The following is a 27480-nucleotide window of genomic DNA, read 5'->3' as shown; positions in this document are numbered from 1 at the left end:
TGGCTGTACCATATGGGGGGGGTGCTTCTAATCAGAGCCCAGAATTCGAGTAGGCAAGCAGGACAGGCAGCCTGGGGGCCCAGAGGGACACTGCCTAGCCAGGAGGGACCTTGGAAGTCACATGGCCACTGTCTGCTTGTACTGGGGGGGGTGTCACCAGCGGGGTTGAAGATCCAGCCAGGTTGAAGCCCAAGCCTCTCCCATTCACAGAAGAGGACATGTTTTCCATATGCCTCTGGAGACTATTGTGGGAATTTCCTCACGTACCAGAGAACTCAAGGCATCACTTCCCGGATCCCTTAGTCCTCCTGTCTACCCGCCAGAACTGACTGTCTATGGGAGAGGCTGACAGGAACGGGAGTGAGGGCAGGGCTCAGAACGGCCCATCCACCTCCTTGTCAGACTGTGAGCTGTGAGGGTGCCAAAAGGGGCTGGAGCCTCCTGGCCAACTGCTCCCCTCAAGCTTGGCTCCTGTCCAGTCCTGTCCCCAAAGCGAGGGAGGCAGCCCTGACAGATGGCACCAGCCCTGAGCCGTCAGTCTTCCCGGCAGGTCCCCACAGGCCAGCAGGACCAAGTGTCCTATAGGATTCAAAGGACAAAGCTCTCCCTTGATCTCCCTTAGCTCCCTGCAGGAGCTTCATATTCTACTATTCTAGTAGCTTCATAAACCATCGGTCCCCAAACAGTGCTCCAGGGACCCCTGTTGAGATTCCATAAGAAGTCAGAGCCTGAAATAAAGAGCAAGCACTGTGCAGCAACAGGGCAGATGATCAATGTGTAGTCTGTTCATGCAATGGAACGCTGCTCATCTGTACAAAAGGACGGAAATCCTAACACGTGTTACCACACGCGTGGACTTTGAAAATGTTATGCCCAGTGAAATGAGTTCACCACAAGACAAACATATTATCCATTCCATTTCTATGAGCTGCCTAGACTAGGCAAATTCATGGAGACAGAAAGTCTCCATGGACATAGAGGGTTTTATAATAAAAAGTTAGGAGCATATATAGTAGTGATGGTTCTATGATGTTATGAATGTATTTACTGCTACCCAATTGTATACTTACAAGTAGTTAAAATGACTCATATTTTATCACAATAGAAATTATATATATACTATATATAATTATAATAATAAAGGCACTGAGTTTGCAAGGTTAAATGTCAGAGGCTTTACAATGGGGATATCTTAAGCTGCGGTCCCCAGTGGAGTGGACCACTGAACTCTGTGTTCTTAAAAGGCCTCGCCCTATTCATCTCAGAGCTGTTCCTCACATTACAGTATTTGGCTTCTTAGACATCTTCTCACCCCTGGAAGAGACATTAAAAATCTCTGTCAAACCCCTTGCCTTAATTTTTGTTTTTAAAACAAAAGTTCACTATATTTTTTATTTTCATCTACAAAAATGGGAATTTCTCCATTTTGGGTCCTCGAAGCATTTTTAGTTCTTTACTTTTCAAAAAGGTATGTGTGCATGTGTATGCAAGGGGGGTAGTTCTCTAGAAACTTCTGGTTGTGGGCCTGGAAATGCAATCCTGAGGAGAAAAGCATGTTGTCTGTGGGCCAGATGGCTTTGAAGGTGGTTTGGGGCATGGTTCTGCCTCTGCCTCCCTCTGTCAGGGCAGGGCTGGCTCTGTCTTGTCCCCTCCTCCCTGTCGTTGCCCATCTGCTGGCTCTGGACAAGCCTTGAGGACAGAGCCTGGGGACAAGACTGTGGCTGGCCCAAGGCCACATGTTGATCCTCCCAGAGAGACGACCCCCCAGTCCCGTGCAGCTGAGCAGGTGAGCTGCCTGGTCAGCTGCCCTGGTGGCTTATAACCCATCCATTGGCCACCGTACTCCATAGTCAAATACTCTCAGGCCCAGGTTTGGTGACAACCGGGGAGCCAGCCAGGGCAGGGGGTGGCTGTCAGAATAAAGAAAAGAAAGACTGGATTTAAACACCAGCTGTGGGACAACTTGGGGGTGAGTCACTGCCCAGAAATGTAGTGTCAGGGAGAAAAGCCAGAGCAAGGAGAAATTTAGAACTGCCAGAAACATGGTGAACCTGTCAAAAATAAATGAAATGAGCTACAAAAATTAGGAAGTCAAAGGCAAAGTCTTATTTATTGTTTATTTTGTAAATATAAACATTTAAAAAATATATCAAAATAGGGAAAACAACTCCACACACCAATACCTTGCATAAGCAGTGCTCTAGGGACATGAAGGAAGTGGCCATGTTCCCTTGGGTGGATGCAGGCCAGAGGGAAGGATCAGCCATAGTAGGTGGCTGAGGGTGAAATTTGACATTCAGCAGACCCAGGAGATCTGGGATGTGAGTTCCGAGATTCTACAGGGATCTGGGTGGTTGCTGGGCTTGCTGGACTAGTCCCCACTGGACTAGGGGAGGGATGTTTTTATTTATAGGTGAAAAGGAAAGGTGAGCCCTATGACAGAAGGGCGGGTACCAGGTCACTGCTGCTGGGTTAAGCAGGGCCTCTCTGTCTGTCCTGGGTTCTGGAATTAAAAGAACCCAAGTTCCAGGGGAAGGCAAGGGCCTGGCAGGAAGCGATGCAGAGGAGTCAGATTACAAGGTAAACAAGATCCAGATAGAACCTCCTTTCCAGGCAGCCAAAGGAAAGGAAACAGACATGATCTAGAAAGAGGAGCTGTTGACATCTCAGGATGGAATTTGGACAGCACCCCCAGAAGGCCAAGTTGGGGGAGCAGCCGGGCCCGGTGGAAACTGGGAGACCTTGGAGACATTGGAGGAGTGGACGGACAGCCTATCGTGGGGAACAAAGGAGCCTGGACTTCAATCTGCAGGCCATGGGCCCGCAGGGAGACTTGGGAAAATGAGCCTGCGTCCGCCATGGGGAGGAAAGAGTAGACGAAAGAGACCTGTGAGCGCTAATCAGCACATCCTCGGCCATGTCATCCCGTGGTCCCCCAGCACATGGGCCTGCTCCAGGGCGGCCACGAGACCAGGTTGCAAAGAGAGCTCCTGGGCTGATCTGCAGTAGCTGTGGGAAGCAAGGGCCTTTGAGAAAAAGCCACTGTTGGTTAGTGACCTAGACATGGGGCTGGAGGGGCGTGGCTGTGTGCCCTCGCTCACCCACATACTTGATCTGTGTTTGTTCAGAGTCCACTGGGCACAAGCACTTGTGCTGAGAAACTGTCCTCTACAAAGGTTCAGTGGCAGACAGAGCAAATAGCCCCAAGTCTGGCTTCACCCTGACCCTGGCCCCTTCTCCCTTTGACCTTGTAAAAGGTCATCTAGCCTGGTCCCATTCTACCTGAGTCTTGCCCAAATAAATGCTTGGTAGTTATTTGTGGAGGGAAGAAAGCCAAACATGAGTGAATTGCTTTTTTGATTTTTTATACTGAGAATTGAACCCAGGGCTTCCATGCTGAGCTACATCCCTAGCCCTATTTTGTTTGTTTATTTATTTATTTAACAAGATCTCAATAACTTGCCCAGGCTGGGCTTGAATTTGTGATCCTCTAACCTCAGCCTACCCAGTGCAGGAATTACACATGTGTGCCACCATACCCACCTCAATTTTCCAGTTTTTAAATTCATTCATTCCACTGAAAAATCAGTATGTCCAATTTGCAGGGCCCTTTTGAAGATTTGAAGATAAATTACACCCAATCTTTGCCCTCTAGGAATTTCCTCGTGCCCCCTGGATATTAGACTTCCCATGGATTTGTGAAACAGTTGGTATTTATCAGTCTGGATTCTTTGTCTTGCCTGGCTTCCGAGAGGGTTCCTGGGGAAAACCCAGGAGGCTGAGGAAAGCTGGCCTCTTCTGCAAAGCAGGACCTTCGGGCCTCAATGTCGTCCTTGAGCCTGGAAGCAAAAGCCACGTAGGGCAGTAGCCGGAGGGCAGAGGAGAACGGCAGCTCATGGCGCTGAGTCTGGCTTTGAAAGGCAGGCTGCTCATCATCCGGCTGCTCGCAGCAGCCACTGTGGGGTCTGAAGCAACCGCGGAGGAAAGCAAGGGTAGCCCGCATCCACCCAGGCAGGCTGGGCAAGGCTGCCCACGGCAGGCGCTGGCCCCAACCCAAGCAGCTGCCCTGGTGATCTACCCAGGACCGTGGGCAAGGCCTCGGGCAGGGAGGGCCACACCTCTCGCTGTGGCTCCCAGCAGGCCCTGCCATGGCTCTGCTACTCTGTTGGCCTGGGACCTCCCGCTTGAGTCCCTCGGCCTGCGAGCCAGGGATCCTCAACTCCCTGACTTTGTCTTTGTCCAAGGGGAGCAATGCGCACTGTGACGCATCCTCGTGGATCCCCGGGGCCCTGCAGTGTCCCTTCACCCCTCTGGGGCCTGTGCCCAGTGACCCACAGCAAACGGGTGTGCCACAAACATATCTGCAGGTGTCTCTGTGACCTCACCCCTTGGCCAGACTGGAAAATGCCCTTGAGGGCCCCAGCAGGGCTCTTTGTCATTCACACTTTGGGGAGGGTCTTTTTGCTCGGCTGCTGGCAGAATGGATATGCATCTGTCCCCAGGAATGTACCGCGTGTGCCAGCTACAGAGGAGAAGGACTGTGTATGTACATGCACCTGCAAAGAGCACGAGTCACTGTACTGGGGAGGAAGTTGACAAGGAGAACACAAACTTTAGTCCTTTGCTCAGAAAACTTCTATTCACCCTTCAAGATCCAATTCACGTGACCCCTTTCCAGGAAATCCTTTTCTGATATCCCAAGGGGCGTGAGTTCTTTTTGGCACCCACAATACTTTAGGTGTCTGACTGTCATAATCCTTTCTTGTCTGTCAGTCCAACTCCCCATACAGAGCCACAGCTCCATGAAGACGTGCACCACTGAGGACCATCTTTCTTCACAGGGCCTAGCCTGATGTCTGCCGCACAGCTGGTAGCAGAGATGCTTCCAAATGAAAGGGATGCTGGCGATGCAGGCTGTGCGCAGCAGGAGAGGGGTGGGGGTGCCCGGGGTCTGCTCCATGGCAGCACAGTGAGGGGCCCTGCTCTTCACAGAAAGGGCCGCGGGTCACAGTGTGATGCTGCATGGGCCACATTTCCTGCTTCTCTAGAAATGCCACCAGGGTTGCTCAGAGGGACAACTGCGTGGCACTGTGACCTGTGCCTAGGGTCCTGGGTGATGGGCCCTTCCTCACTGTCCCTCTTGGATCCTCCACGCCACTCTGTCCGGCCTCTTTCTGGGCACCTTTGCAGTCTGATCCCTGCCTCTGTGACCCCCAGGGTCCCTGGCCAAAGGCCACACCAGGGGACCCGGCATACAAGGAGGAGGAGGCTCCCTGTGGCCAGTTGCATGGCAGACAACCAGGCTGGACCCTGAGAAGAGGCCGTGGTGCTGGGCGACACGCAGGGACAAACTGTGCATCCAGTGCGAACACCAGCCCCCATCACCGCTCCTTCTCCCTGGGCAACCCTGTCCCTAACACCCTGACCTCCTCTCCCTGTTTCTTACCTCATGGCCTCCTCCCTGTCTCCCATGCCTTTTACTGTCCTTGTCTTAGGTTCATATAAGTGACACGACGGGGCCACAAAGACTTTGGACTGGGACCAGCAATGGGGCTGGAGAAGGCTGAGGAGCAGAACATTTCGAGCAAGCCCATCTGGATTCAAGAACTGGCTCTGGGGCCGGGGATTTAGCTCAGTGGTTCTGCCACTTGCCTTGCAAGCACAAGGTCCCAAGTTCGATCCCCAGTACCAGGGGGAAAAAAAAAAAGAGAAGAACTGGCTCTATCATTGACTGGCCCTGTCTCCTTGGGCCTCAGTTTCCTCGTCTGTGTTATGGGATTAATAGCCTTCCTAAGCTTGTGAGGTATAAAGCAGACCACACTCCTTGCTCATTCAGGACTAGGCCTCTTGGTCACTGGCCCAGGCTGAGGCCGTGGTGGGGGCCTGGGGGTCTCACACATGCACTGCCTGTCTAAATGACTCACAACCTCCAAAGAGACCAACCCTCTCCCTCACAATACCCCTTCCGATGACAGGCCAAGGCCTAAGGCCTGCTCACCCACAGAGTCCACTCAACACAACCAAGTATGTCTTTACATGATGGGGCTTTTACTTCAATTTGAAGCAGATGGTTGAGCACAGATGTGAACAGCTTTGGCCTTTTGAGCACAAGGCAAGAGCAGGCCTTGGCTTTAAACACACCCCCTACCCCACATCCTGGCCCGCTCCCCTGGTCCCTTCCTCCCTCTGCCCTCCTGCCCACCTGTGACAGACCACTGCCTCCCCACAGGGCACCATCTTGCTTTCCCAGCTAAAGGGTGCCACTGGCTAGGGGAGCAAAGACCTGGGGCGAGTCCCTGGGAGGGGGGATATTGCTTCTTCCCCCCACTGCACTCCTTTCTCAGGCTACTCAGGCCCTCAGAAGGAGCCTGGGCCCAGGGAACATTGAGAAACCGGGTCTGAGGCCTGGGCAGCTGTCAGAAGAGAAGGACACGCACAGGGATGCTAGGCCCTCCATGCCATCCTCTCAGGCACCCCCAGGAGGTTTAACTTGCACCCTGCCACCTCAGGACCCAGTGTAGACAGAGCAACAGTTCAGAGGGTCACGTGCTTCCCATGGTCACCAAATGCCCACAGCTTCAGTGAGTTGCTGGTAGAACTGCCGGTTTGTCTTTGGCTTGAGATAAGACTCGGGCAACGAGAGAAGCAGAGTCACGGAGCCGCAGTGTGGCTTTTCCCTGCTGGGTTTCATCCCCCATCTTGTTCAGAGTCTCTGTGGAATCTTTGGCAATGAATTTCTGCAGCCTCAGGTCCTGACCAAGGGGAAGGCTGAGCTCTCCCTCCTGACCAGGCAGCAGGCAGAGTGAGAACCAAGCCCAGCAGCTGGGGGAGGACAGGAGGCGACCGGGAGGTGGGGTTGCTCCTGCCCTGGGTGACCTGAGCAGCAGTGGCAGGTGGAAAGCTGGCGGCATCCTGGGGGAGACAGAGGCTGAGGCTGGCCTGGCCCGCTCCCCTTGTCCTCGGCCTGGCTGGAGAGAGGCTACCGCAGCGTCCTCGGCCTGGTCCACAGCCACTCACTCCTGAAAGAAACGACCGAGCATGAGAGGCAGCCCTGCTCACCCAGCCGCTGGCTCCCGTGGCTCTTCCTTCCACTTAATCCTCACAGCTGCCCTACAAGGGACTCCACACCTGAGTGGCCTGGGCAGGGGACAGCACCTTGAAGGACAGGCTGCCTCCATGAGGTCCCTTCCTCCCCACCTCTGCCCTTCAGAGGCTCTGCTGCTTTGTTGCTTTGGGTGGAAGAAGCCAGAGTCCCAGACACCATGGTCCCCAGGGCTACAACCTCGTGCAGGTGGGGCTCCTCGGCTGACCCCCACTGCAATGGCTGACTGTGGCTCCTCTGTCTCCCACATTGTTCAGAAAGAGCACTGTACCAGGAGTCACAAGGCCCTCTCTTGCTAGATGTGGTGGCACATGCTTATAATCCCAGATATAAATCTTTGGGTTTGGGAGGCTGAGGCAGGAGGATTGCTGTGAGTTTGAGGCCAGCCTGGGCTACATAGTGAGTTCAAGCCCAGCCTGAACTACATAGTGAGACCCTGTCTGATCAACAAAACAAATGAGGCCCATTCTGGTTGAAGCCATCACCTGCCCGCTGTGTGACCTGACACAGGTCATTTAATTTCTTTGGGCCTCAATCTCCTCATCTATAAAACAGTATTGCCAAAATAGAGCAAAACTTTTCAAACTTTCTTTTCAGCAGTACAAATGGAGTCCAGCTTGTGGAGCCCAGAGAAGCTAAGAATGACTGTGTCTACTTGGAGAGTCAGGGGGACACAGATAGAGGGGGGACCCAGAGTCCTACTCTGTTCACTCTGCCAAGGAGCGTGGGACACCCTGAGAATCCAGGGAGCTCATGTGGGTTCTACCCAAAACCACTAAGTTGGACTGGATTCACCCTGTGGAATCTTCAACCTGTGGAATTTTCCTCTGGCAGCTGAACTCAGTGCCACTCTCGAGACAGATGGCCACGGGGTGTCTCTCAATTATTTTGCTTTGTTTTTAGATGGGGGTCTCACTTTATAGTTCAGACTGGCCTTGAACTCATTATGTTGCCCAGGCTGGCCTCCAGCTCTCAGAGATCCTCCTGCCTCAGCCTCCCAAACCCAAAGATTACAGAAGGCTGCTGCTGTCTCTCAGTTCTTGCAACAAACCAGAACAAACAGCTAAGTTCTCATCGTCAAAGCAGAACATCTGTTGGCCCCTTCAAATGCCAGGGAGCTTTCTCACATCCCACTGGGATGAGCAATCACGGCGCTGAGAAGAAAGCACGAGCAGTTGGCAGCCCCAGGATTTGAATCCAGTTCAGCAGTGTTTATTCTACCACACTGAGGCAGCCCTAGCTGCGTCGAGGTCTGGAGAGCCTCAGGGGAGCCAAACCGCGAGGCTGGAGGGCCGCTAACCATAGCCCTGGTAGCTCCGGCTGCAGGAGAGGCTGGGCTCCGCTGGAAGTGGGGACCCAGGGGGATGAGGGAGTCATGCCAGGGACAGGCAGAGCTCTCCAGCCAACAGTGGCTACACAGGGAAGAAAGGAAAAGTGAGAGGCGTGTGGGATCTTGATGTGGTAACTCCCAGGCTCCCATCTTCCAGCCCACTGTGCAGGGCTGGCCCCAGCAAGAATCTGCTTTCTGTTACCGAGTCTGAGGAGCAGGATTAAGAAGCGGAAAGGAGACCCGTGGGGATGGCACTGGGTCTGTGGTCCACCCGTGATTTACAGCCTGCGTCGTCCTGGCGCTGGCTGCCTGGGCGGCCCACTGTGCTCTGGGCCCGGAGCCACCCTCCCGGCCGGGCAGCCTGGGCCCAGCCGCAAGCCCTCTGTCGGCTCTCAGACCCCCAGAAGCCAAGGCTGCCACCCAAGTCATGAGACAGGCTCTTCTCACTGAGGCTGGACCTTCAATTCCTGACCCCACACTGGGTGTCCACACTGGACCCTGTTCCCAGCACATCTCCAAGCCCAGGAATCCAGCATGTGCATTGTCTATTTGAGGAAACCTTCTACCAACAGAGGCACGAAGAATGCTGCAACCAGGACCTTCTCTGCAATTAACTGACTGTGTGACCTTGGGTAACGCCCCTTCCCTCTCTGTGCATTAATTCCCTCACTTGTACAGTATTTCCCAAGAGCATTCTGCAGCACCCTAGCCAGCCGAGGTCTCCATGAGTCTCGGCAACACCACAGACCTTGGCCCCATCTTGCAAAGTCACTGTGTAGAACAGGGTTAAAGGCTCAGCAAAGTCCTGCAGTAAAGAAATTCATCTGGCTCCATCTAGTCAGTATTTCCCCGACATTTTGGACAAGTCCTTGCCACTGCATTATGAGTAGAAACTCACTCCAGCCCTGCCCCCTGGGAGCCCACCGGTAACGGTGTGACTACTTCAGGGGTCCGCTCTTAACTCCTACTGCTAGGCCCTGTCTGAGCACCTGTGAGCAGCCTCTGCCAGCCAGCGGAGGAAGTCCACTGGTCCAGCCTCTTCACTTGATTACTGAGCTGTGGCTGACCACCTGCCAGTGCCACTCCACAGTATGGGGCTGTGCTATGTGGGACAGGGTATATGGCTGCAAATATAGGTGAGAGCAAGCACTGCCCATGGTGACAATCAGGCCGCAGATGCCCTCCTAGGGAGTGACTAGCAATGTCCTACCATTGCCGGGGCGGTGCAGCGGGAGAGGGTTCAAGTCCCCTCCTGCCTTGGCCTCAGGTGGGTACTTGGCCAAGCCTCTTGGGGTGGCTTGCTCCTTGGCTCACAGTCCCTAGGTCCCTCCAGCACAGCCTTGCTTTGGAGGGTCCCTTTAGGATTTTTCTTTTTTTTTTTTTTCTGGTACCAGGAATTTAATTGAGGACCTTGCGCTTGCCAGGTGGGTACAGTGCTGCTGAGCTACATTCCAGCCCTTGAAGGGTCCCTTTAAACAGCAGGCTCTGCTGCTGAGATAAACCTGGAAGACAACTAGATGAGACTGCCGAGTGGGTGGGTCTGACCCACTGGGTCCCCGAGCGGCAATTCGACAGTGGCAAGGCAGATGCATCTGTCACCATCAGGAGCCACTCTCCCATTTGCTCGTTGTCTGAGATCAGAATGTCAGGTCCTAGGGAGCGGGTGGTCCGTTGGCTGCCGGAACCCTCAGCACCCAGCACGGTTCCTGACCCACAGCTGCACCCCACAAAGTACTACTTATTGAACAAGAGAACAACTCTTTCCAATAACAGACATTTAATTGACTGTAGCCTTGATATACCAAGGAAATCTTCCTGTTTCAAATGAAAAAACTGAACTTTTTGGGGGGAGTACCAGGGATCAGACTCAGGACCTTGCACTTGGGAGGCAGGCTCAGAACACTGAATATTTTTGTAAATATATCTAACCCTGAGCCGGGGACTTAGCTCAGTGGCACCACACCTGTTTGTCTCTGGCTTTAAGTGTTTTGTTTTCCTCTCCTAATCACTTCTGTGTCCTGCAGGGTAATTCTACCACTATGGAAACATATGGAGACATTTAAAAAAAACATTTTGTCCCAGAACCAAACCAAAAAAATTTGTTTATTTGTTTGTTTTGGTACCGGGGATCGAACTTGGGTCCTTGGGATTGCAAGGCAGGCAGTGGAACCACTGAGCTAAATCCCTCCCCCCCAAAAAAATTTTTTTTTGCCAGGTGTACTGGTGCATGCCTGTAATCCCCGCCCTCTGGAGCTGAGGCAGGAGGACCACTGAGAGTTTGAGGCCAGCCTTGGCTACAAAAAGTGAGACCCTGCCTCAAAAATAAACAAACAAAACAAAAAACCTGTTTTATCTGCCTCATAAGTTATTTTACCTTTTAAATTTAATGTCAGCCTACAATGTCCCCTTCACCTATTCAACTATTTATTTTTACTATTTTCAAATTATACACTATATTTAATTTTTTCTTTTTTTGTACTGGGGACTTAACTCAGGACTTTGCGCTTTCAAGGCAGGCTGTGGCACTACTGAGCTAAATCCACAGCCTTATACACTACATTTAAGCAACTTGGATACACCTTTTGCATGCAGGGGAAAACATCCAAGGGCCTTGAAATTCTGACATCTTTTTTAACTGATCTGTCCTAAAAAGAGCAGTCAGATTTCATATGTTGTTCTACAACTAAAACATGACAGAGAAGCAGGGAAGAAACAGAAGAAGCAGCTACAAGAACCACATTATTAGGCACTATTTTCTTCCACTTTCAATATACCAAAGGGTAGGATTGAAAAGAGGGTTCATGTTTGTCTCTGAATCTGAGCTCCAAGTCAGGTTGGGGCCCTGGGTACACTTTAACCTTTACCTTTCCAACCAAGCCACAGCTCCCCCATCTTTAAAATGGGCATGCAACAGTACACACTTTTTAGATCAGTTACAAAAAGTCGACAAAACAACCTAGCCCCGCACCCCTGCCAAGGCCCAGCTCGTGTTCCCACAGAGATGGGTCCTGAGTTCCATTAAGGACCATCTGAAGATGTAAAGTGACATCACAGGCTGAAAAGTCTCAAAACGAGTAACGACCAATAGTCACTTTGAACCAACTGTCGTCTTGACCGATTTGCTTTCAATCAATTCTTTAAAAAAACACACACACACACATACAATTTTTAAAATCACATAGTGTCCATCAGCTGAGAAATGAATAAACAAAATGTGGTATAGTCATGTGATGGAGTATTACTCGGTCATGAAAAGGAATGGAGTATGGATACGTGCTACAGCACAAGTGAGCCTTATAAGCATTGTGCCACAAGAAAGCAGCCAGTGACAACAAACCACACAGCCCATGGTGCTACTGATGTGACATTTCCAGGACTAGAAATTCTGCAAGGATCATGGGGCTTGAGGCTGGAGTATAGGAATGACAGGTAAGGCACACACAAATCCTAGGCCAGCGTAGGCTCAACTGAGGGAATATGTTCTAAAACTGGCTTTGGTGGTGGCTGCACCTGTCTGAATATACTAAAAGCCATGTCTTAACAGAGCTGTAAAAATGTTTTAATTATATGCTGGTATCTTAATTGTAGACAATACAGAAGCATGAACAGGAAACAAAATTATCCCACTCGCGTCTCTCCTCCAGGAGAAGACCCCAGTACCACAACACGCGGGTCTGTTCCTGTGCTTCACGTCCGCTCGCCGCATTTCACCGCAGCAGACTGTGCTGGGCAGGCCTTGTCCTCTGACACTCCAGCCGTGCCCAGTGGGCTGTCTTCGCATCTCTGAAGGCCTACTTGGCGGGTTATTCCGGGCACAGGCAGCAGCCTGGACTTCTGCCTCTCTGCTCCCCGGGGTGCTGGAGCCAGTATGCATGGGCTGGTCCCCAGGGCCCCCACCTTCCTGGCCTGGACGCCATGGGTGACAGGTAGGGAATTTACGAGCAGCTGGAGTTGGCTGCTGTTGGCTGAGGGCGGGATATGGTGTGAATCGAGGATCACACTGTGTCGGGGCTGGGAGGGTCCTCAGAGATCCTAAGAGTTTCTGTGCCATGGCCAGGGCCTTTGGGAGCCACGAGAGTCTGTCTGCCCCGGGGAAAATTAATTTATTCAACTGTGATTTATTGAGTTACTGCTAGGAGGCAGCTGGGTCACAAGCATTGGATTGAGGCCCTGCCCAAGGGCAGCTCAGCCTCTAATCCCAGGGAAAAGCCAGGAACTACTGCCGCTGGCCAGGCTGGCAACTACCCTATCCTCTTTGTTCCTTAAGGCTGCTACCCAGAGAGGGGTGCCCTGCTGGAGCACCTAGCACCAGAGCAAAAGAGTGATCAGTGCTCAGCACTTGTTTTCTAAGGGCGGCCATCTGCCCAGCACCTTGCTCTTCACACCCCAGGAGGTCTGTCACAGTTTGACTTTTCAGAAGGGGAAACGGAGGGTTGAGCAATTTGCCCATTGGCCCAGGCCCATGGTAAGGATGCCATAGAGCAAGGTGACCCTTCAGCAGCTGAGGACCTATTTCTTCATGGTGAACAGGGCCTGCTAGACCCCAAGCCCTCAGCCTAGCTGCGCCCTCCTTGGTTCTAAGAAAATCCTGGCCTTGAACTCCTGGAGCCTATGAGGTGGTGGTGGGCAGTGGGGGCCCTGGCATCCCCAGAGCCAAGAGCACAGCCTGAAGGGAGCCTGCAGGCCCACAGGCTACAGGCTACAGATCTCTGGCTGCTGATAGGTTTATCTCTCCGTGCTCTGCCTGTGTGACCCTGAGCCAACTCTTTCATGGCCTATGTCTTTGTCTGACACCCTCCCATCAGGCTTACCTCCTCTCCTGTCAGGAGCCAGGCCCCTCCATCTGTTTGCCGTCTGAGGCTGCCCAGCCCCACCACTCAGCTGTATGATGTCTTCTTGATTCCTGAGACCTTCGCCCAGAATGGGAGGCAGCACTCAGGCTGGAGGGGAGCAGAGCTGGTCGGACAGGAGGGGCCCTGACTCCTGGCCCTCTAAGACTCCCCACACCCATGTCCAAGCCAGAGTGTCAACAGGGCACCCAGACGAGCAACGCACGCCAGCAGCCACCAGTGAGCCTCCACTAAGACCACCATGCATGGCCAGAAGTCCCCCAAGGAGGACTGAGGGAGATGAGGTGACAGAGAGAGGCCGCGAGCCCCTCTAGGCTGCCAAGTAATCAAGAGGCTTCAGCTAAACCGTCATGAGTTCCAGGTAAGCGCTCCCTAGGCTCCTCCATCACCTCTAAGCCCCTCCCCTCACTAGACCCCAGGCTGCTGTGGGATCCAGGGCTCCACACATCTGTCCCATCCATGAAGCCACACAAGTAACTTCCAGCTACACGAAGGAGAGGCCCAGACAGTTAAAGTTTGTTTCACACTCACACATCCACACACCCACGCACATTACACACTCCCGGCAGGTGATGTGGCACAGGGATTAAACTTGCCCACTATGGCTCAGACCATCTCACTTTGAGTTCTGACTTCCCCATTCTACCAGCTGTGTGACCTCGAGCAAGTTACTTCTCTGTGCCTCAGTTTATCCACAGAATAAGGGTGTCCCGGAGATTAAAAAAACACAACAGCTCCAGAGCCACGCACTTGGCTTTTGGAATCTGCATTTCCAAGCACATGTACGCACGTGCCTGTCCCCAACCTCTTCACACCCATCAGGAAGTGGGACTCTTGGTCACATTGCCGGGACCCCTCGGTAGGAGCCAGGGGAGTGGTCGATTCCATGTCTGTGGGGGACACTGGAATTTCCATCCCCCCGTCCTTTGGGCATGGAGTACCGACTGGAGAGACTGTGCCCGGCTCTGGGGATCTTGCAGGGCACGTGACAGAGGAGAAGGCCCCACTGCCAGCGCCCATCTCCTGGGAGAAGACGCCTGGCCCAAAGCCAACTTCCTGAGGAAGAAGCCGGAGCAGCTAGCTGGATGGGTCTCTCCCGATCAGCACAGTGCACTTCCCAACACTCTCAGCTGTTCCTGGACAGGCTTCAGCTTCCCCTTGACCACTCATAGTCAAGTCCACAAACATCAGACTCTGAGGTCCCCGAGGCTTATGGCAGCTTTGCCCAGACACAACAGTAGTCCACAAACATCAGACTCTGAGGTCCCCGAGGCTTATGGCAGCTTTGCCCAGACACAACAGTCCCTGCCTCTTGGCTCTACTGAGTCTCTGGCTTTGCTTTTTATTGCATTTCTCTTTGCCCCTGTGTCGAAGCCACCGCCTGTGACGCAGGGGCATCTGCTCCCAAGCTGGCCTCGCTCTAGTAGGTTATGTCTCAGCTGTGCTGCTCTGATTCCAGACACCTGAGCATCAGGTGTGTCAGACCAGAGTGCACAGTAGCATGGCAAGTTCCTGGGGTCCTCCTCTGGATCCTGTGCATGGCCTGGAGGCCACTTAGCCTCAGCCTCAAAAGGCGGCGCCATTGGCTTTGCTCTTCACAGTGACCCCAGCACCTAGGACAGTGCCCAACACACACACACACACACACACACACACACACACAGAGAGAACCCTCAAAAGGATGTATTCTTAAATCAGCATGGGGCCCTCTGGGTTTACTTCATCAGTTTCTACTCACGTGCCTGCAAGGAAGGGGGACAAGTGAACATTCACTGTGCGAGTATGCGGAGGAGGTGGGAGGCCACGCTCTGCAGATAACCATGATGGTGCTGCCCGACTCCTGTGTGTGTGGTGGCGGGGAACGGGTGGGTAGAAGCCAGGCAGGAAGCACTGCTGTGCGGAGGGGAGCTCTGCAGGCCCAGTCTGAGTTCTGGATGGGCCCCTGGGCAGCACACTCTCCGAGGCTGCTCCCACGAGTCCAGCCGTCCTGCTCTGTCCTCCCTGTCACTCTGAGGCCATCTCAGGGCTCCTGGGCCCCAAGGGCAAGGGCTGAAACCCTGGAAGACCACTGGCTGCTTTTCCACCCTCCTGGAAGCCTGCGGACACAGCAGCAGGCCTCTGTGTGGTAAACACACACACACGCACGCACACACATGCGCACATCTGCACTAGGCCAGTAGCCACCCCGATCTATGTATCCATTCTCTAACTCAGCAGCAGGGAGGGGACACCCGCATCTCTCTGCCCCCTTCCTCATGGACCACTCGTCCTCCAGCACCTGACCACAGGGCTCCCAGCTGACAAAACCCACCCACACCCACGGTCCCCAGGCCCCCTCCCTGTGGCCAGCGCACCTGCACCTCAGGAGGAAAGCTGGGCTGGCTGAGGCAGAGCTGCCTCCCAGGCCCCACCCCCCAGGCATCCCCTGCAGCTCACAGCCTCACTGACAGGAGGGCAGAGGGCTGTGGCGTGGGGCCGTGGTGCTGGGCGGATGAGCCCGCTAGGCCCCGCCCAGCCCTGGCCAGCTGTGTGGCCCCACGTGACTTCACCTCGTGCCCACGTTAAATACTGGGGATCCCAGGAGGTGCCGTAGGATTCAAGAAAGCAGCACTGTAAAGCGCTGTGCAGAGCTACTAGGTCACCAGTGACCTGGCCACCGGGTTTCTATGAATCTCAAGGTCATCAAGTGAAGATGAGATCAATGGTACCCACCAGCAGGCCACAGCGAAGACTGAGTGAGCTCGTGAAAGTAGGTTCTAGCAAAGTGGTGAAGGTTATGACACTGGGTAACCCCTGGGAAGAAAACCACCTGTCACAAACCAGGGTCATCCCTCCAGGGGTGAGCTCCATGGCTGTCTACTCTATGGCTCTCTCAGGTCACCTGGTGTTTTTCTCAGGCGCAAGAGGAGCATCCCCTATTCAGGGAAGGTAAGCATATCTGAGTGGGACTGACCACTCCAGTGAAAATGCTCTTCCTGGCATGGCTCCTTTCCTGACTTTGGATGCAGCATGAAGATGAAATGTTGGTGCTGTGGCAGCTATTGTGGAGTCAAGAGGTGGATAGCAAAAAAAGTCTGGTGCTTTGGAGCCCAGGAAGAAGCTGCCTCCCCTCAGACTTTAAACTGTAAGAACAGGGGCTTCTGTTAGCTTCAGCTGCTGCTTGAGCAGCTTCTGTTATCTGAAATGCAAAGCCTTTCTTGCTAATTTGAGGTAGCCAGGGTATGAGGCAGGGGAATCTGGGGACATCTTTCTGGCTGTGTCCCGAAGCCTCTAGTTAATGATACACTACAGTCCTTGTCTTCAGCACAGCTGGGTAGCCCTAGCTGGGTGGCAGTGATAGGGAGTGGGGTATCCTTACTCGGGGGCTGCCCTGTGCTAGGACATGGGACATAAGCTCACAGGGGCTCATGGTCTCACCAGAGGGACACACACCCACCCATGGTGTGAGCAGGGTGGAACGGGTGTGATTTCCCATCATGCACTGCCATGTAACACGCCATCAAGAAATCTCACACAGTGTGAGGAGAAATGAGTGCTCATGTGTCATGAGGCTGACATCAGGAGGAACAGCCCTTAGCATCACACTTTGTGGGACGTCTCAAGACACTCTCCTGGCCTGCACCAAGCATAACCTGGTGCTAAAGGCAGACAGTGGCAGCCTCCACAGGGCTGGAGGAAGAAGCTGCAGGAGGAGCCAGGGAAGGCTTCCAGGACAGCAGGAAGGGGCAGACAGGCAGAGGGCACTCCAGGCAGGGACTGGCATGAGCACATGGGTCCAAAATAGTCCCATTGGGCAAGGATCTCAGCACAGCCTGAGTATAAACTGGGACAGAGGGAGGGACCAATGGTGACAGATCCCCCGGGGCATGGTCAGGTGTGCCCTGGCCATAGGGAGCCCTTGAAGGGTTCTGGGCTGGATGCAAGATGGTCAGAACTGCTTTCAGCACAGCTGCTGGGAGGGGTGCTGGGGACCTGACAGAGCCAGGAGCAGCTGGACAGCTGGGCCAGGCCCCAGGTGGCTGTGAGTTCTGGGCAGACTGAAGCGAGGTCTTAAAGGAGGGAATGGTTCCCTGCTTTGCGATCTGGAAACATTTCTACCCAAGTTTGGTTGTAGCTTTGCAGATTGCTAGAGAAGATAGAAAGGGACAAATGAGGCAAGAGGACCACAGAGCCTGTAGACCCCTCTGCCCCAGGCCTGGTGCTGTAGAGGTGCAGCAGGGCCCCAGGCTCCTGCCCCATGGGCACCTCAGGCTAGGGCAGTGGCCACTCCTCTTTCCCCTGGGCTCCTCACTTTGGCCCCATGAAGGCCAACTCCTCAGGCAGGAGACATGAAAGAGGGCAGAGTTCACAAAGCAATCTCATATTGTTGAGCCCTTGATCCCTGACGACCAGGCAAACAAGCCCCATGAGGCAGAGATCCTGGGGCAAGGCCACCCAGCCTCATGGCCCCTGCGGACACCACTGAGCCAGGGCCCAGAGTCAAGACCCAGACACTGCCCGCAGAAGCCTGAGGGAAGGAGGATCCCACAACCCAGGCTGAGCCCTTCAGGCAGTGAGGTTAAGATCGATGGCCCTGAAATTGTGATGAACATAATACATGGTCCAACCAGACCACTGTCTCTCCAGCGGGGACTGGAAGCGACACAGCCTGGAAGGCAGGAGGAATGAAGTGGGGACCTGAGGAATGCCAAGTGCCCTCCAAAGCCCCAGGACTGGGAGAAGCCAGCCGCCCACATCAGCCCAGTCCCTCGAACCCCATGCCAGGGTGAAGGGAAGCAGTAGGGAAGCAGCTGGTGGCAAAGAGGTACAAGATCCTGAGCAAACAAAAGAGAATCCCGTCTCCTGTGGCTGCCGCATGCCCACCGACCCCAACACCAGGAGCGTCCCTTCCCTGCCTCCAGAGCAGCCAGGACCTGCCCTTCTTGCCTTTCGTCCCCAGGGCCAACCTCCCAGCTGCCAGCCCTGCCCCAGGACCCCACGGCTGGGACAGGCCACCGGATGACGGCTCCCAGGAGGTGCCCAGATTCCAGGCAGACGTCTCCCAGAAGGCTCTGGCAGCAGTGGCAGCAGCCGGTTCTTAAAAAAGGCCGCATGTCATGCCACAATCAGCTGGAGGCCCAGGCCCCGGGTGTTTATGGGTGTGACGGTTCCAAAGCCCTTCTGTGGGGCTCTCTGATGAGCCGATGGGGGGTCTAAGCTCTCCACCCTCCCTCCACGGGACAGCGGTGCATCTGCAAGCTCAGGGTTAGTCGGGGTGACGAGCGGGATGACTACTGCCACCCTGCTTGGTTAGGACCTCAACCTTGGTGGGAGGGGGCCCTGGCCACTCCAAGTCCTCCTAGACACAGGCACCTCCTTGCCCTCCTGTCCCCTGCAGTCCAGACTGGAGGAAAAAAGTCACTTCCAACCATCCCTAGTGTTAACAGCTTTGAGGGGGAAAAAAAATTCGGCAGCGTTCCAAAGGGAGAGCTAATTAGGTGGCCTTCGGGCACCCCAGAGGGGGAAGAAGTCACACCTGGTGCAAAAAGAGGAAGAAACATTAAAGGCAGACCAGGGGAAAAAATAAAAACCAGAGATAAAAAGTCAAGAGAAAACAGCGGCGCCTGAGAAACAAGAATTCCAGCCGCCAACTTTTACTGTGTCCAGTCCTGTTATTCATAAGCGAGTTTCCTCCCTCACAAAGAACCTTTTGCACGGTTTTCCCTGCTGCCTCCAAGCCAGCTGCTCGCGCTGTTGTATCCTGAGTGATGATGAGGCTCTGAAAGGGCTTTTTGGGAACAGATGGCTAGGGGAGAGCTGGGGAATGTGCCAGCGAGGGCTGGGCAGTCTGCCAAGGCCTGCGGTGACGGAGCGCTCGGGCTTCCAGCTCGCGTGCTTTCCCTGCCCTCTGCCCTCCGTGGCGCCAGCAGGCCTTCCCAGCAAGCGCTCGGAACATCTGGAGTCTGGGGCTGCCAGGAGGGGGGGCCGGCGGCAGGCGGGGACCCGCTGTTCCCGCGGAGCTCCCAGGGCCGCGGCAGGCCCGCCTCGAAGAGCAGCTAATCAAAACCACAGAGCCCGAATGGGAACCAGGCGCGCTCCCAGCTGCAGCCTGAGGCCACCAGGCGACTTAACCTGGTGTCAGGAAGAGCCCGAATGGGAACCAGGCGCGCTCCCAGCTGCAGCCTGAGGCCACCAGGCGACTTAACCTGGTGTCAGGCCTTGCCCGCGGTGCCCGCCAGACCCACCCTACCCTCACCACCATAGCGCCAATACCAGCCCAGAGGGCTATTGGCTCCCCGAGGCTAAGTGGAGCCTCCTCCTGCTGCAGCCTGGCTGCTTACATAAGAGCTGTTGCTGCGGGAGGACAGGAGACAGAGGACAGGGGATGGGCATGTGCTGGGACCTCTAGGGTGGGCACAGGCCACGGAGCTGGGCAGCAGGCAAGCACTGGGCAACGGACAGGGCTCAGGAGCCGGAGAGTTCATGGAGGACAGACAAACAAGTGCACCCTGAGCTCTGCCATTTCCGAGCTAGGCAGTAGTGGGCCAGCAGCGCACTTCTCGGGGCCTCAGCTCCCCTTCCATGCAGCGGGGATGGGGGTCCTTAACTGTGGAGCAGTACGTGGGGCGGAGCTAACGTGGGTGGGGGTGGGGCGCCGGCGCACTCAGGACTGCATCTGTCCTACTCCGTGCCCTTTGGAATCGGGGATTTGGGGACTGGCTGCTTGCTGACTCCACTCTAAGGGTACAGGGCCAGAGATGGACTTTGGTCCTCATTTTCCCTTTGCTGGTCAGTCATTCACCTACCCCAGGGAACTGCCCTTTCCTGAGATGTTCCTTCCTGGGGCTCCATATAAACTACAAATTCATGAGACTTCCTTTCTGGTACTAGCTGAGAAAATGCCAACCCTTTCTCTTCTGGGATGTTTTTAATGCGTCTGGCCATGGGGCAAGGCAGGTATGTGTGGTCTCACCTTACAGATGCAACAACTGGGGATGGGAGAAGTTTAGTCATAGACCCAGGGTCACACAGCAAGAAGTACCAGTGCCAGGACTCAAACGCAGGCCTCTGATCCCAAAGCTCTACATCTTGTCTACTTCCTGATATTGCAGTGGGACCCCCTAGCATAAATCCATGTGTGTTAAGTGACAACACTCCAGGAAAATGAAAAGAACTGTACAGCTGTCTAGAGTTAACCCTCACCCCTCCGACATCCCTTCTCCAGGGTCCCTGACCAAATGCCACCGAGCCCCTGCAGGGGCTTCCAGAGGGGAACCCTGACTCAAGGAGGGGCTGTGGAGGCTCTTCGTCACCAAGGGTGCTCGGGGGACAACAGAGGGGGCTCCCCTGTCTGAGAATGAGCAGTTGGGTCTTTCTTACTGTGTCCAAGAGCCTGAGTTTTCATTTGTGCCAGCATACTGGGAAAAAAGCGTCAGATCAAATCTAGAGGGAGCAAGGGTATCAGCACCCCACACAGCGCAGACCACCCAGGGACCAGTGAGGGCACATTAAGCTCACCTGGGAGGCTCCCCAGCTAATGATCCCCCCAGCCCAGGCCCTGCCAGACTTATGGCCTAACGTGTCAAATGTGAGAGGACGAACAGCAGCTGAGAACACTCCACGTTAGAACAAACAGCTGGTGACAAACGTCTGTGTAACTGGAATGCCAGAAAAAATAAACGGCATCCATTTTTATGACTAGAAGGGAATTTGATGGTGGTTTCCCACCCACCCCTCCTTTTCCCAGCATAGACAACTACGAGGGCTTTGCGAGCAAATGGTATTTAACTCAATCACTTGGCCCAGAGGATTGGAAATGAGAACCAGTGCCCTGCCGCCCACACTGCTTCCACGTGGGAGGCAGGGCAGTGAAGTGGCAGGAGCTGGGCACCTGGCTGGCTAAGTGACCTTAGGCAAGTTTCTCAGGCTCTCAGCCTTGAAGCCATCGTCTGTGCGGAGGGAGGGCTAGTGGGAGAAGCCAATAAGGTGACACACAGGAAACGGCCAGCCTGGGCCTGGCGTGTGATCCAGGCTCTGGAAACATTCATCAGGTGCCATCGGAACTCTCAGTGGTCTCTATGAATGGCCTTCACATCGTGTGAAATGACCTCTGTGGACAGAAGTGACACAGCACAGGAGCCGGTCGCTAAATCAGAGAGAGGGGCCAAGGGGAGACCCCTAGCCCTATAGAGGTCCAGGCCCTAGCAGCAGCAACTGTGTGCATGGCAGGTGGGGTCAAAGACAGGATGGTGCCTCTGCTTCATGCACCAGGGGCTCTGGAGACAAGAAAAAGGGAAGGTGCTCCTGACTGCTGTCCAGGCTCAGCTGTCCACATGGCAAAGGGCCCCTCGGGCACTGTCGACCCATACCAACCCCCATCCACCCAGAACCAGTTCATCACCTCAGCCTGTCCCAGTCCTGAAGCAACGGGAGTCTGCACCCAAGACAGTCTCACAGAGGGTCAGCAACCTTGTACCTGCCATCTCCACAGAAAGCATCCTCTCTCCAGGAAGCAGCAGGAAACAGAGGGAAAACACAGATGTCACAGAGCTGTACCCACTCAACATCACCTTGCTGTGGCCCCACTCGCCGTTCAGGCCCCAGGTTCAGGCCTCACCTTGGTACATTGCAATGTGTCCTGTCCTCAACCCCGGGACCTGCAAGCAACTCAGGGCAGGGATGTCATGGCCATTACAGGCAAGGCTCTAAGGACAGCACCAATTTTAGTAGTAGCTAATGGCTAAAAACCACTGCAAGGGGGTCCCCTAGACTGCAGGACACTGGTCCTCTCCTATGCCACAGGTCTGGCGGGGCCCTTCTAGCCCAGGTGTGGAAGTACAGGTTTGCCCCTCCTCCACCGTCTCTTCTTTTCGCCACCTCCTTCTCCCTCTCCTTCTCCTCCTCTTCCCTCCCCACCTCCCTTGTCCTCAGCTCCCGAGAGCTGCTGCTTTAAAAACAGGAGCAGTTGAAACGTGGCCCACTGCCAGGTGCTTAACTGCTTTATCTCCGGAGCCTTTCGCTCCTTCCATCTCTCTGCCCTCTGCGGGTGACCTGAGATGTGGGCCTCTCTGCCATGTCGGGGCTTCCAAACTCACTGTCCTGTGAGTCCAGAGAGGGAGGACTCCCCGCTCAAGGATGTGGGTCTCCCACCTTGCCAGGAAGGCTGAGATGGGCAGAAGGGTGTAGCTGGGGCCTGGGGAGAGAACCAAGGCACACTCAGTCCTGTTCTCAACTCAGACCTGGAGGGACAGGCCAGCCCCCCAGACACTGAGCTCAGCCTCTTCAGGAGGGGTCCTGAAGGAGGGTGGCCCAGCCTCTCCGAGGCAGCAGTCCTGTGTGGGACACTCAGTCTGCCATCGGTCACCCTGGAGACAACCACCAGCATCACAGTGGCCAGAGTGGACATCTGTCCACAGCCCGACAGCCCCAATCTTTTCCCCAGCCTTCTGCAGCTCAGCCTGGTGGCCTGTCCCTGTGGCCAGGCTACTGCTTTGATTAAACTCTCAGGCCCCAGTTAAATGCAGCTGAGCTGTTGGGGGGCGCTATGGTTTGAATGCACCCCCAGTTCGTGGATTGGAAACTTAATCCCCCAATAAACATGTGCAAGGTGTCAGAGGTTAGTAGGATTAGTGAGGTCATCAGGCCAGTCCCTGCACTGGCGGAACTGGCTTTGTAAAAGGAAGAGTCCTGGGCTGGCACATTTGCTGTCTCAATGTCACTCAGAGCCACACTGGGCCCAAACACCCTGTCCCAGGGCCTTCTCAAAGGTGGTGCCGATGACAGGGGCAGGTGACAGTGCAGAGAGCCTGTGCTCCTCCAGGCAGAGCAGGCTCTGGAGGGAAGGTTCAGGGGCTCAGCCTCTCCCAGCCCCCCGGGCCCTAGCTGGGCACTGGGCCACCTGCCACCCACCTAGACCCCAGCCCATCCACAGCTTCCTCACGGAGGAGCAGGAATTCTTCAGTTGGACTCCTTTTCCTCATTCTCTTTTTCCTCACCCTGGCCACTTTTGGTTCCAGATACTCTGGTCTAGACCAAAGGGTGTGTAGTTGCCCATGGGTGGCCGGGACTATCGGGTAAACTGCTTTGTACCTACACTGCATCAAGCACAAATAGGGCACTTTACAGCTGTCCCAGCGAGGAGGGAAGAAGGGAGGGAAGGAGGGGGAAGGAAGAGAATTAAGGAAGGGGAGGCAAGGGAAGGACTGTGTGCTGAGGACACCTTTAAACCCTCCCCACATCTCTCGCTGAGCCCTACCTGGGCCAGGCTGTGGCCCGGCAGAGCTGAGTCCCACAGGCAGAGCAAGACCTGGGTCACCTCTCCCCATCACCACACAGGCGCTACTGACAGTCACGAGGAAATGTTTCTGGGGTTGGTAAACAGAGGTGGGCCTCAGGGCCCAGATGGGAGGCCACAAAGGGAGGCAAAAAGATCCAAGAGGTTTGGGCTGCAACTCAACAGCCACAAGGTATCTAAAGAGCGTCCCCCGCTGTGGCCATCCAAAAGCCCTGGGAAGAAGGGATGGGCAGGTGCCCCAGCCCCAGCAGGCAAGGAACCTCTTTCTGGGGGCTCCTCAGCTGCTCAGCCCCAGAGCCCAGAAGAGCCAACTCCCAGGCAGAACATCTGACGTTCCTTCCACCCCTGCCTGGCTTCACTTTGGTGCTACAAGTCTCAATGAAGGGTCTAGGGGGGTAGTTAAGCCAGGCTGCAACAGACAAGGGCGGGAGAGAGGGAGAATGACAAACAGCAATTAAGGATTCAGGAACCCAGAAGGTAGGTGACAGGGGCCCGAAAGGGGCGCCCGAGAGCCCAAGGGCTCCAGGGGACACCAGACATAGACATGGGAAAGAATCTGACTGCTGAGAAGGAATTGCTTGTCCACATAGAGCTCCCCAAAGGGGCAGAGGACCCGGGAGGTTCGAATGACACACAATGACACACCAGACATAGACATGGGAAAGAATCTGACTGCTGAGAAGGAATTGCTTGTCCACATAGAGCTCCCCAAAGGGGCAGAGGACCCGGGAGGTTCGAATGACACACAATGGTTCCTGAGGGGAGTGACGGGGTCATCGGGGCATCCTGAGCTTTTTCACAGGGGAAACGTGTCACTGTGGATATGATTTAAGTCTATGAGAGCAGGGGGGCCCTTAGGGCAAAGACAGATGGACCCCGCCTCCCACAGTCCCCACTAGGTGACCTCACAGACTCCTGCCAGGAGACAGGAAAGACACCCAGACCCGGTCCATCTCCGGTCCCCAAACCAGGCGTGGTGGGCAGGGGCCGGGTAGGAAGACAAGGGGCAGGGTGGACTCAAGGGGAAGAGACACATTTCCGCCTGGATTCTCATCTCCACCCCAGAGCCCCCTGGAAGGCAGTTCAAGTTCAGGATGCAAGCGTCTGGGGTCACTACCCTCAAGGCAGGAGGCAGCAGGGGGAAAGGGCGCCCTGGGCATCCCCTTCCTGCCAGACACCTGCTCACCCGTGCTCTCGGGAGGTCCTTAACCACAACCTGCCGTCTCCTCTCCCCATCTGTACAACACGGCATCTCTAAGGTTCCTTAGATTGGAGATGGTTTCAGAGGAAGCCAGTTCACAGCTCTGCAGGGCATCCTCACTTCCTCCCTCACCTCCCAGTTAGTGGGCCTGGCACCCAGCCTCCCCTCTGTCCAGGGAGCTGTCAGCTCCAATCCAGCCACCTGCAGAGGGAGGGGTGGCTCATGCAACCTCTGGTGGGTGGAGAGGGGGCAACAGGAGTGGGGCCACACTATGCCTGCCCACGCCGCCCGCTGGCCCACACCTCCCAAGGAGGGGCAGCTGCTGAAGGCCAAGGAGTTCACAGAGAGTTTACAAACCTCCTTTGTCATGGAGCACAGCAGGGAGCCATCAATCTGGCCCTTCATTTACCGTGTCACTCTCCCAAGGAAAGCTGCCCAGAGCTTCCTCTCACCCACTCCATGAGGATTTCTTCTAATTGGTCCACGTGAAATCACCCTCAGGAATGCAGCCTGCAATTACCGCAGAGGCGGTGGCCAGGCTGGAAGGGGCCTGGAGTCCATTCAGGCCGAGGCCGGCTGGGGGCCCAGAAGCCTGAGGACCCACCGAAGGGCCTGGGGGAGGGGCCGGCTAGGAAGGACTGGATGGACATCTTGCAGACACACACGGGACCCGCTCTAGGCCTTTCTCCCTCCAGCCACCTGGGACAAGAGACCCAAACAACTGCCATCATCTTTGCTCAGCACTGACCCGACAGGAAATGCCCAACACATCGTCATCTAACAAACGATGATTGTGTGCAGCCCCGTCCATCCTCCGCAATGATTTCCCCAAACACACCAGGCTTTATAGAGGATGTTCCCTCTGCCTCGAATGCTGTTCCCTGCTTTGTCTGCCTGGTGGCCTCCTGGTTGTTCTGCTTGTCCCACCACTTCCCACTAAAATGGCCTCTGGAACTCCCTTGGGAGTTCTCTCCCTCCTCTACCTGTCTTTCCCTGTCCTCAGGGCAGGCCACACTGTCAGGCCCTTGTCCATTTGTGGGAGGGTCTTTCTGATCATCCTGTGGGCTGCATGGGGACCAGGGCAATGCAGCTGTCATCTTTATGCCCCTGCCCAGCTTGCTCAGCTGACAGTCGGGCTCAGTAAATCTCTCTGGAATGAATGAAGGAATCCGTGAATAAATCAATGACTAACATGCAAATTAATGCACAGCCTTACAGGCCTAATCCCCTCCCCAGGAGCTGCTAAGGCTCCTCCTTTGCTGTCACCCTGCTCAGGGGAGTCTCACACTGATGTGACATCCATCAGGGGCCACATGGGGAACTCAGCACGAGAACACAGGAGATCAGAAAGGGCTTCTGGGATAAAAAAAGAAAATTCTCCTCCTCTAAGTGATGAGCAAAGCCAGCCTCACAGACATTGGGTGACTGTCGCAAGCTCCATTACTGGGGCGGTGTCCCACCCAGGACCCGAAGGACTCCCAGAAAATTGATCTCTCTGGCTCTGTGACGGTCCTGGGTATGTGTGGCGTGTCTCTGGACCTGTCCCTCCTGTCCATGTAGTCCTAGAGGCGGCTGCCCAAGCGCTGGGGCGTACCTTGCGCTTCTTGGCGCGTCCCTCGGCCTGCAGGGTGCGGGTGCAGCGCTGCACACACTCGGAGAAGCTGAGGTTGCTGTGGTCGGCGCTATAGTCGAGGTCAGCCAGCCGTGCCAGGGACAGGATGTAGTTACAGGCGATCCTCAGGATGGCCAGTTTGGACAGCTTCTGCCCATAGGAGTAGCATGGCACCTAGGGACAGCGGGGAGACAGAGTCAGAGGGGCTGCATATGCTCCCTACCCCCACCTCCGCCGGGGTACCTGCCTGAGGACTATCTCGACCCTCTGCCCTGGTTTTGTGATCTGTGCTAAGCACGTGTTGTTCATACGAATGTCTCAGCTCATCCACGCACACACTCGGGATGTATCCACATTCACATTTAGCAGGGGAAGACACTGAGGCTCACTCAGCTCATCCTGAGTTAACCTGAATAAAAGCACCATTAATTTCCACCCTGACAGAGCTCTGTCCTCCTCCCTCCCTGAGAAGGAGTCTCTCTAGGAGAATGGTTTTTTGTTTTTTATGTTTTTTTTTTTTTGGCTCTAATGTTCCATGGACTCATTCAGTGACACTTATTTTGGGGATATTCAGTGAGCACTTGGGGATCCAAAAAATAAAAACTTGACTCCTGCCGTCAAAGAATTCAACTCGAGAGTGAAATCATAATGTCCTAACAAAAACAGGAACCAGCGTGCTGCCAGGTATGGCATATATCAGGTGCATAATAAATACCAACAGGCTCAACCAGACTCGACACTTTTTTTTTTTTGGAGACAGGGTCTCACTCACCATGTAGTTCAGACTGCCCTGGAACTCACTATGTAGCCCAGGCTGGTCTTGAACTCACAGCGATCCTCCTGCCTCAGCCTCCCGAGTGCTGGGATTACAGGTGTGCGCCACCATTCCCAGCTGGACTCGAAACATCTGCCAGTCATTCAGCACCAACTAACCATTCACTCACTAACTGCAGAGGGATTTACATGGCGAAGAGATGGAGCCTCTCATTTCCAAACTCTCCACCACACACGTGTACAGAAAGCAGGAAGACTGCAGCACACTTGAACACAGCATGGTGTTGTGACACAGAAACTTCTCAGAATCCATCCGAACGGCACTAACCCGTGGACCT

At 54.8% G+C, this 27480-nt stretch overlaps 1 protein-coding gene across 1 annotated transcript in view; it reads right to left on the bottom strand.

The window, feature by feature from the left end:
* Positions 1 to 3444: 3444 nt before the first annotated feature.
* Atoh8 (atonal bHLH transcription factor 8) overlaps positions 3445 to 27480 on the bottom strand; it is a 32150-nt gene continuing 8114 nt past the window's right edge. The window contains exons 4-5 of the mRNA XM_033762437.1: positions 26351 to 26542; positions 3445 to 7019 (exon numbers count right to left, since the gene is read on the bottom strand). Of these exons, the coding sequence (XP_033618328.1) occupies positions 7014 to 7019; positions 26351 to 26542 (198 nt within the window). The 3' untranslated portion in view covers positions 3445 to 7013. The remainder of the gene's footprint in view (positions 7020 to 26350; positions 26543 to 27480) is intronic.

The sequence above is a fragment of the Fukomys damarensis genome, unplaced genomic scaffold (genome assembly GCF_012274545.1).
Source record: "Fukomys damarensis isolate Sample0158 unplaced genomic scaffold, DMR_v1.0_HiC HiC_scaffold_2, whole genome shotgun sequence".
NCBI classification, from domain to species: domain Eukaryota; kingdom Metazoa; phylum Chordata; class Mammalia; order Rodentia; family Bathyergidae; genus Fukomys; species Fukomys damarensis.
This window is presented reverse-complemented; position numbering and strand designations above follow the sequence as displayed.